The sequence below is a fragment of the Pecten maximus genome, unplaced genomic scaffold (genome assembly GCF_902652985.1).
Source record: "Pecten maximus unplaced genomic scaffold, xPecMax1.1, whole genome shotgun sequence".
NCBI lineage: Eukaryota > Metazoa > Mollusca > Bivalvia > Pectinida > Pectinidae > Pecten > Pecten maximus.
In genome coordinates this window covers 3,950-15,278 of record NW_022982998.1, presented here as the reverse complement: position 1 = coordinate 15,278, position 11,329 = coordinate 3,950, and the positions used below count along the sequence as shown (strand labels likewise).

Genomic DNA, 11,329 nt, shown 5'->3' with positions numbered 1-11,329 from the left:
TCTAATATATTGCATGCAAGATTAAGAAATAGTTGTAGTACTTTAGATAATGACCTTTTCCGATCTCATCTGATTGATTATAGTCACTGTCAATGTGGTCATCCTATTGAGGATACATATCATTTCTTCTTCGTCTGTAATAATTATGTTGAACAGAGAATCGAATTGTACCGAAATCTGAACAATTTCATACCGCTAGATCTGCAGCTATTACTGTATGGAAGCAGTGATTTATCCATAGAGGATAATGTTACAATATGTAAAAACACTCAGAAGTACAAATTTTTGATTCGTATATATTTTAATTCCCCTTATCTCTCTATATATATCTGTGTAAATTTATGTGTGCTTATCATATCTATTCCGATGCCGATGGCAAAAGAGAATCGAATTTCATGGAGGCATAGGAAGCGAACGGAGAGAGCTAACCATGGCACAGGATGTGATGAACTTTAGAGTGTTTTGAAAAGTGAATAGTGTGAACTTCTGCTATCGGCATCGGAATAGTTTATTGGAATAGTTTACTTGAATTGTTTATTCATTTGATAATCTATAGTCATAATGATTTTTTTTAAAATTATATCTTCATTATAACTCTCTCTCTCTCTCTCTCTCTCTCTCTCTCTCTCTCTCTCTCTCTCTCTCTCTCATATGTAAATATATGTCATCTTGTAAAATAAATGTATTATATGTATGTAAAATTATATAGGGAAAGGGCTTAATATAAGTTTGATAACTTGTGCCCAATTCCCATGTATATATTAAGATACAATAAAATATGTTTAAATAAAAAAAAACATACATAAATGAAATTTGCATTTGTCTTGCTTGGACAACAGACACAAAATGAAATTTGTCTCCCAAACGTTTGGACAAGATACACAAAATGATAGTTGTCTCCAAACGTTTGGAAAACATACACAAAATGAAATTTGTCTCCAATCGTTCGAACAACATACATAAAGTGATATTTTTCTTCAAAAAAAAAAAAAAAATAAAATAAATATTTGTCTCCAAAAATGTGGAAAAAATAAGCAAAATGAAATTTGTCTCCAAACGTTTGGAACATATACACAGTGAAATTTGTCTCCAAATGTTTGGTCAACGTTCACACAAAATGATATTTGTCTATAAACCTTTGAACACATACAAAATGGTATTTGTCTCCAAACGTTCGGACAATATACACAAAATGATATTAGTTTTCAAACGCTTGGACAACATACCAAAAAGAGGTTTGTCTGCAAACGTTTGAAAACCTACACATAATGATGTTTGTTTCTCAGACCGTTTGGACAACATACACAATCTGATATTGATTTCTTAAAGTTTGGAAAATATTCACAATATAGTATTTGTCTATGAAAGTTTGGAAAACATACACAAAATGATATTTGTCTCCAAACGTTTAGACTGCAAACACAAAATGATATTTGTCTCCAAACGTTTAGACTGCAAACACAAAATGATATTTGTCTCCAAACGTTTAGACTGCAAACACAAAATGATATTTGTCTCCAAACGTTTAGACTGCAAACACAAAATGATATTTATCTCCAAACGTTTGAACATCATAAGCATAATTATATTTATCTCCAAACGCGGTTAACATTCAAAAAATGATATTTTGTTTCCAAAAGTTCGGACAACATACACAAAATTATATTTGTTTCCTACACGGTTGTCTTTAAAAGGTAGCTATGTAAACAAATGTTTAATCTTTATTGTCCCTAGCAGAACTTTTGCCATCTTGGTATTCTTTGAACACTTGACGGACACACACTGCATACCTATGCATTTATTAAACAAAGTGGTTATAGACTCAACACAAGCCTAATATTCTAACCTAAAACATTATACGCTACTTTGTTTTATTATTAATCGAAACTAATAATAATTCCCCGTAGACATGGTCATCGAGATTTTCTTACAATCTACGAATAACAATTTAATGCTAACTCTACTGTCCATGTATTCTTATTTCATACGAATTCTGCATGTTATTTGAGGACGGCAACGCACACTACTTGTTTATCAATAGTGTATTATACAATTTACGGATTATCCAAACAAGCGGAAATAAAACTGCACACATAATATCGAAATACTAAGATTTGTTTATTATTCATTTGAAAAGAATATTGGCAATAGCCAGAAACAAACTCCTTTCAATGTTGTCTTCCTGAACAAGAATGTTAGCACTGGGTCAGCGTAATGTTTTTCGCTTAACTCTGTAATTCGTAAAATGTATTAACTTAAACCAAGTCTGAACGTTTGATATACGTCATAATGTAGGGCTTTGATATCATTAATGAGTGTGATTTAAGCATGTAAATACGTAGGAATATTACAATTATCATGTATATGTTTTCTTGTTGTTTGTTTGTTATAATTGTTTACCAGCTAGGGGCCTACCAGCCTATTGTTAGGCTAATTAATAACTGGTTAATACGTAAGAAGATTTTTCCCCTCAACTTCTCTTGTTAAAAACTGACACCTCCATATCAGACAGCAAGCGCTGTTTACTCAGAGAAAATGACACAACAAGGTATTGGCGGAATATGGATCATCTCTTCGATGGCCGACTTTTTATTCTTACTTATTTTTTAGAAAATTGAACACATTTTAAGATTGCATTTTTGAAGAGTAAAGGTGCGGCCTATAAATGAAGCGCCATAAGACATCATAAAAGTGAAACACTATGATCCGTACTCAATCTGTCAGGTATTTTCAACCAGGTTTTTCTTATATATAAACAAATGAGATTATTTGATTTTATTGAGTGCCTAAAAGTGTTAAAGATGGCGGTCAGCTAGAAATTTGGTCTGGCCCTTGCGGGGTTCACACGCTGAAACAGGGGTCAGAGAACACGTAGTACAGTCTTGGCCAATGAAATTATGCTCCAAGGTTAAATATCGGGAAATTCAAAATGAATACGTCTGTGAAAAAAAGTTGTCTATTGCTAGACTTATCATTTTCCAACTAACCGGTTATTGTAATCTAGCCATTTTGGCATTACTAAATTTTAACCGTTTATAATGGAAATACCACGCAATTTTCAATTCATCTGGATGTCCGTACCCATGGGAGGCTAAAGTCGTGATGAATTTTTTGTCTCTATAAGAAACAGGATGTATATGGATATCTTGATGGTGTATTGGTTTGACGCCAAGTTTGTAAGCAACAATAGCTAAAAAGACATCATCAAACTTAAACTTTTTTGTATACTGGATAGCAATTTGGAGTCGTTTAACGAAATCCATTGACATAATAATAGCCCCGGCACTAAGGAATGGCGGGTACATCTTGTAAGGGTAATCTTCGATAGGCATAAACCATTTCTGAGTTGGACCCCTCTGTGGAACATCGTTCCAAACACGACCCACAAAGAGAGAATCAGACATATTTTGTGGTAATCCATGCAGGTAATCTAATAGGAAATCAGTGGCAACGTACATGTCGTCATCCACCAACATTACAAATTTAGCAGTAGGACAATACTTAACACACCAGTTGATGCCTCCTATTGTTTTATATGTGTTGTTGTAATAATCGTCAACGTAAGACATCTCAACGATATCGTGATTCAGCCGTTTCTCCAGTAAAAGACGATTATTGACTGTTTCATTCATGGTTCTTGCAAGCAAAAAAGCATGTCGGATGACATCTTTTTGAAAATACGTATTATTAGTCCATGTTTCCCGGATAACTTGCCTCTGATCAAAATTCCCTGGTGCTGACTTGATCATAAACAACAGGATTATGTCTGATGTTGAATCACAAAGATTGTCCATTGGTTCCGAAAACGAATACGGATAAACATTGATGGGTTTAATATCTGTCGTACCAGTTTTGAGAACGCCATCCACCAATTTGCGGAAGTCGATGTCTAGAGGATAACGAAACTTACTGAAAGGAAGTATTTTTGGCGGAGAGGTCTCCTCGCTTGTTTTGTTACTTGTTATCGGATTGGTGGCATTTGCAGAAATTGGAATTATTTTGTCAGTGATTTTTTGTGCGTTGTTACTGCTATCAGTTTGATGAAACTTTACATCAATTGACACTTGATTGTTCAGACTGCTCCTCTTTCTTGGTTTTGGTCCGTCATCTGCGGAGGGAGAAACCGTGTGAAAGCGATCCACTTGATCATATTTGGAAATGAAAACTTCCTGTACCTCGTTATTGCTAAAATAGCGATCCATGATAAAAAGTAAAACACAGAAAGACGTTAAAACTATAAAATACTTGGACGTACGTCGATATCGCTTGATGCAGAAAACCATGGTTATATTTGATATTCTGTAGTTGTACAACTTTAAATGTATTTAAATTCTGCGTAATTATAAACACTCGTAATTTACCCTGCCACTGTGACTTTTCAATTTTTTTTTTTTAGGATTAGGGACTGTTTTCTCCAAATGCTAAATAGATTTTTGTGGATTATAAAGGTTCATGTCTGTATCCAACAGTTCCCGTAAATAGAGACACTTTGTTGAACCTTCATAATTAGTTTCATTCTGTAATCTAATCCAATGCCGAGGAAATAAATGATCAAATGGTGCCGTGTGAATCATATATCAAAATGTAATATTTTTGTTCTATTTGTCTGCTGATTCGGAGTATGATATAAACCTATATACGTAGTCCATTGTTACTATTCTTCCATTCACTTTTTCTGGTAGAACTAAATTCCTATTGTTTGAGTGCCTCATTTCACGATTCTTATGTTTCCTGGATTGAATGGTCAGGTTACATCCCCTTTCCAAATGCCACCTGATAAAATCGCTCACAGTCAGTAGCTGGTGGGCCTGAAACAAAGGAAACAATCATACATCTATAAAGTACAATAGGGTAAAATGTAAACTTTATTGATATTACAACAATTGCGAACCTTCTAATAATCACTCTTATTGACCCAGATGGAAGCGCGCGAGGAGTGTTACTATGGGAGGAAACCAGAGTATCCGGGGAAAAACCCACGTGGTCGGGCAGGTGACCCCATAACCTTTCACGTCCGATCGGGAAATCGAACCCATGCCGCCTACATGTACGTGTAAGGCAAGAATGCTACCACTGTGCCAATCGACCCTTTGATACATTAGGGTTGTCGCATATTGTCCCATATCATATAAATAAATCAATTAATGAACACGTGTCTCCCTCATTAAGAAAAAAAACAAATATGTACACTTGTGTTGTGTTGTCATTAGATAAAGCTTATCAAGCCCAGTGATATCAATTTTCGATAATGACGCACGGTGATTAGGCTTGCGCAATGATATCGAGCGGCCTCGTTATGCGCTTGCCAAAGTATAACTGCGCAGAGTTAAATAATGATTTCATACAACACAATCCAAGATATATATATTTATGATGAATTGTCAATTAACCAAAATTAAAAAAAACTACGTCTAAATATGTTAATGAATATTGTTACATCTGTCGATTGCATTGTTTTCTTTCTGAACTACTTTGTTTACTGCCTGTCGTCAATGTCACCACGGCAGCGCCATCTAGTGTTTTCCGACTAATGTGGCTACTTTATTAAGCTGACCGCTGTTCCAACGATGTATATAAGTTTTCCCCTTTTTTCTTTTTAATGTCATAGTGATAGAGTGTAAATATCAGGATTTAAAAAAAATTAATGTAGCAAAAAAAAAAAAAAAAAAAATAATAAAAAAAAAAAAAAAAAATGAAATTAAATAATACCAATCCTTAAATAGTAGAGATTACCAGCACAGTAATGCTCAGTTAATGTTACAGTAATAACAAGTAAAGCTGTAGCTGGAGTGTCTTCGTTGATACAGAATCTAGTTTAACACTCGAACCAAGTCACCAAAGAAGATATCTTTCTGAGATTTGTGGCCACATGTTTTTTTTTAAAGAGCAAAGTGTTTAGATTTGGAAAGAAAACCATTATAGAATGACGTAGGGCTACAGGTATAAAAAGGCTGGGATTTGTTTGTTTGTTTACTGAGCTTATCGCCCCATGAACAGCCAGGGTCATTTCAAGGCAGGTCGCCATGTAGTAGTTGGTGACTACTTCACTGAACAACATACAGGAGGCCCGACGCATGCTATCCAGAACAATTAGGGTAAAGGGTTTTGCCAAAGGACACAGCCATGACAGATCATACCATCCATATTTTCTCAGCTTCCCGAGAAATACAAACCGACAAGGGTACGGAGAGTCGAACCACGAAACTCAGATCTATGCCTGAGATTACATGGCCGACGCTCTAACCTACTCACCTATCCGGTATCACGGTACCGCGTCCAGGTTGAAAATTATATTCCATAATACTACTTCACTTATCCGAGTCGAGACAAAGAGCAACGGTTGTTTAATATATCTAATATATATATATATACACCAAAAAAAAAGTAGATTTTTAAAGAAACTCAGTAAATTGATTATAAATTTATTTTTGCATCAAACATCCTCGATTCTTTAATCTTCTTATTTGTTCATGAGTTAAGAGTCAAGAAATTGTATTTAAAGTCGCATATTACATAACAAGTCAACATTAGCACTGTAGTGTTATTCGTGCGACAAACATATCACAAATATGTATTGCATGATATATTGTAACACTGTATAACTGTACGCCGTGTATCATTGCTAGTATATATGACCTTTCGTTACACACGTTAGTGGGTCAGAGTGCTATCAGTAAGACCTTGAAACCTTGAAACCTTGAAAATGTCATCAACTTTATCGCAGATTGTCAGTAGATAAAGAGGTTTAAATACGTGTGTCATTCACGGTTCGCCTTATACCGGCTTGGGTTCAACAGAGCCTTATATAACTCTGTTCATGTCTGGGTTCAGCAGTTTAGATATTCTTAAAACAATTAAAACAAATCCAAAACTTACTGATAGACATTTTTTGTTTTGGTTTTGAGAGCCGTTATTCAAGTCAGCCATTTTTAGTTATTTTTGCTGTGTATTGGACGATTTAGACGATTTCCATTATGAACACGTATTATTGTTTTTGTTTTCAAAACAATCATCGAAGTCGGGTCGCGTTTTCTCTTTGTATATTTACATTTTGGTGGCAAAATCATGATATAAACTAAGTAAAAAGATTTGCAGTCTATGTGAGCATAATTGACACCCAAAACGTGACATCAATCCATGTCCCTCATGAATATATTCACCCACCGGAACTACTTGTAAATAACGTAAACAATTAATAATGGCTCTATGAACAAAAAGCCTAGGACTACGTCGTTTTTTATGTTAATTAAAAAGTATCAAAAAGAAATTGTATACAATATTGTTACACAAATAATAAAAAGAATTGAACAGAATGTGTTATTTCAATTCACTTTTTTTGTTTGCCAATCTGCACGTGACAAATGAATTTTGAAAAAAATACTCAATTTTAATTTTCAAAATAATATGTCGAGAATGTAAATATAAGCATTAAAATGTCTTTTTTTGGTGTCTATGGTCAATATACTGTAAACGTACTTATTTTAGCGCAATCAAATTTTAGCGCATTTGCAGATTTTAGTCAGTTAGCGCAATGATGAATTAGCGCATCCACAGAACTTTCTATAGAAATAAAACGTACAAAAAGTAATTAGCGCAATCATAATTTAGCGCAAGGCTTCCAGCGCTAAAATAAAATTACCGCTAAAATATGTACGTTTACAGTAGATGCCAGAGCTTTGCAAACAAACGTGTCATATTGTGCTAGCGCTAAGACAATGACCATGTATTCTATTTATCATGCAACAGCCATCAAAAATAAGCATTTTAAGTGAAACGGTATCAAAAATGTCCAAAAAATGTTCGCCTTTTAAATGCTGTTTCACGTGGAAGAAGGTTAGTTGAATTGACGCACGTGCTAAGATTCAGCTGTTTTCGTCACTGCCGTATACAGCAAAATTATACTATGGTGGGTTTATTCCGACAATGCGGTGCCAGTTGCAGGATAAAAAATAATATGTCATGGTGGAGAAACTACGTCACAAACGCTACCAAGAGAACAACAATATGGCGGATGCATTTCTCACTTCTCTGTAAGCCTGTCTTACTTTTTACTCTTACCTCGCAGCTTCCAATTTATTAATATGGTCGAAAGTACATTTTATGCATCCAAGATTCTTTGACTGGTAACAGATTCTTCACAGAATATGTGGTTGTTTCAAACATTTAAATATCATCCTCGTATACTCGTAGCTTTGGCGGTGTTTTCGTCAGGACAACCACGTATAGCGCAATAGTCTACACAGAAATATCATTACTATGATAACCTTTGCCGTTTTTCAACCAAAAATGTTGATGTACTAGTAAATAGGAATATTGTGTTTAAATGAACGTGTTTTTGACATTATTCTATCTCAATATTCCTTCTATGCGTAAATTGTCGGATGAAACAACGGCCTGACGAAAACGCCATCATGTTTAAATTGTCGGATGAAACAACGTCCTGCCGAAAACGCCGTCAAAGTTACGAGCTTACGAGGATGGTCTTTGAAACAAGCACATATTCTGTGAATAATCCGATAATAATACTCTTGACGTGATTATGTAGTTTTATAATTTGATTTAATACCTTGACTTACCTCTAGATAGGGAGGGCTAATTTTGGTCAGGGGACACTCATTTATTCATATAACTCTCTGTTTATATATATTGGCAGGTAGGATTACTCAGAGAAACTGAGCATCATTGTGTTATATTCTTACTGTATAGATAGTTGGTACTTGATATATATCACATTGACACAGCTAAGCAATCTGTTTATTTTATTTCTGTGTATATTTGCACTGAAGACTCTAGTAATATTAATCACGTGTTAGACAATATGGATCATCAGTTGTGACTGATACGGACCCTGTAAACGTCACAGACATAAATTTAGATAGCAATGTTTTAGATTTCAATCAGTTATATCAAGTCTTGCTAGACATGCTACGCTCAATTATATATTTTGTACCATGTTTACCTATAAAATTTGAATTTAATTGAATTGAGAGGCTCTTCCACTGTTAAGAATGTAGATTGTCTATTGTATTGCGAACAATAGCGGTCAGTATTTATGCCTCGTAGCCTGTTCTCTCCTGCGTGTCTCGTTGCAATGCTTGTCTCGTCCCATTGAACAGACCCATCGGGCTTATATTTGCAAACGATACAAGGTCTGAGAAACGGATCTTAGTGAAAACTTTAGTGTTTTTAAGCGATTCAAATTGCAATACATCACAAATGTATTAAAGGCCACAATCGCTATTTAATAAACATTAGCGAGATGACGACGGTGATGAGAATGTATGCCAATACTTTCGAAGTCACGAAAAGTACCACGATCCAAATTATACAAGTAACTTAATACTTATATCTTTAAATCTTTTAACATGATTCACGTTTGCTTATTCATTCCTTTCTTTGATCGGAGTGGTGCTTTGTTGATCGAATCTCGTAAAATCTCACGACACAAGAATGGGAAAGGGACACCAGTGCCCTCATTCGGATCATCCTCGGGTTGGGTCTACCTATTTTGAAAAATAAAACCGAGGAGTTCTGGATGCAGTACCGTGACAAGAATGGAAAGGAGAATCCTTGTACTTGTCAGCATGTGCTGTCATTGTGGCGGACCTCCCGGAATTAGTATCAAATTACTACGACGAGATCCCGTCTCAAAATGATCCTAGCTGTTCAGTGGGGCGATAAACATAGCAAACAAACATAAGATACTCCTTTGTCGTTGTGTAACAGCTAGAAAGTGTCAAAACACCATAACGATGGCGTGTTTTAGAATCAACGAAGAACGAGACAGATAAAAACTATATATTTCGCCCAAAAATGCTGTTCGCTTAAGATGAATAATAAATAAATGCGTTTAAAATAAAACAAAGTGTCAATTTACAGTAAGACATAATCTCCTTTATCATACGATTATTAACTTGGCGAATGGCTGACAGACTAAGTCCAAAGATGGAAATTAATTACACCTTTGCCGCGGTACCACTACGCCAGGATGAAATGTAGTCCATATTTTGTAGTTTGTACTTTAAAACAGTTTTCAAGAATTCCAACGAAACGTGATCATGTATCACATAACCCCTAACACTGTCTTCTTGTATCAATACAGAGAAACCCTGACCGGCAGTATTACCACTGGGTCGCTAATTATCAAGTTCAGATTTAATGAATCAGCTGTTATCTAGAATCTGAAAACGTCAAATAAAGAATGGTAAATAAGTCTTAGCTGTGATTATTTTTTTTTTTTCAAAATACAAGCTTCTCTCACCGACATTCATTTCATTATTACACTTAAATTGTAATAAAACCAGTTTTTGAAAACCTTACCTGCGATAAATTTTGGAATTGTTAACTATATATAGCTCTCCTTAGAAGTCCTAATCCGCTACAGTTGAAGGAAACGGTGAAATCCACGAAATTTATCAAAAACAGGGTTTCGTTCAGTAATTTGACTTATCAGTTTATACGCCTGTAGTGGGAGAGACACACCTGTGTTCGTCACAGATCATATCACAGACTGGAGCATGCTCAAAGGTATGGGTAAAGGTGACCGTTTCAACTTCCTTAACTACCTTCTACATGCTACTCTGCCATACGTCGTCTATAGCATGGTGTGTGGTGTTGGTTCATATAATGATTTAAAGGGACATTTCTTCGTTTGGACAACAGAAGAATGCAAAACTTGATAAAACCTTTGTTCGGACAAGGATTATATGTGTGTTTGTGTCTACCAGTAATGAAATTTAAAGCCGAAATGTGTTGTGTATACACATAATAATACTGGTCATGCAGAGTCAAATTTATTGTAATTTTCAATATACATGTACATGTATATGTTAGTAATTCCGGAACTCCCTACCGGATTCCGGATTCTTCTGTACATACGTTATAGTTATTGTTGTTACTTCGGGTGAAGAATAAAAATGATGAAGGATGAACTTGTTTGTCTGCTCTGCCTCTGATTTTAAAACAACCATCAACGTTCCACTCACTGCCAAGCGAGTTAAACCGTTCCCCCTCAAACGTTGATGCGACATGGTGGAAAATCTGTTTCGGTGTGTATTACTATACATTAATGACTTGTGCCTGAAATTACACCGAACATTGATCACGATGCACGAGTTCTTCAATCAGTGACTGATCACGTGACCATTTTTTTTGGCGCCATGGACTAACCTCTCTCCCTCCCTCATGGATAGTTTTTTATGTAACAGTTTTCTATTAGACAGTGATAATGATATTAAATCAGAAGTTGATGACATTCAATTTGATCCTAACGAGCTGTTACACGATAATTTTATAAGAGATAATGATTTGAAGGTATCAGATTGTTTAC

The 11,329-nt window shown here is 35.1% G+C and overlaps 1 protein-coding gene across 1 annotated transcript; it reads right to left on the bottom strand.

Moving 5' to 3' along the window:
- Positions 1–2,099: 2,099 nt before the first annotated feature.
- On the bottom strand, positions 2,100–10,508 carry LOC117321246 (beta-1,3-galactosyltransferase brn-like). Its single transcript, XM_033875716.1, has 2 exons — positions 10,321–10,508; positions 2,100–4,808 (listed from the first exon to the last, which is right to left on the bottom strand). The coding sequence occupies exon 2, from the start codon at positions 4,281–4,283 to the stop codon at positions 2,991–2,993; it is 1,293 nt and encodes a 430-aa protein (XP_033731607.1). The 5' UTR covers positions 4,284–4,808; positions 10,321–10,508; the 3' UTR covers positions 2,100–2,990.
- Positions 10,509–11,329: the final 821 nt, after the last annotated feature.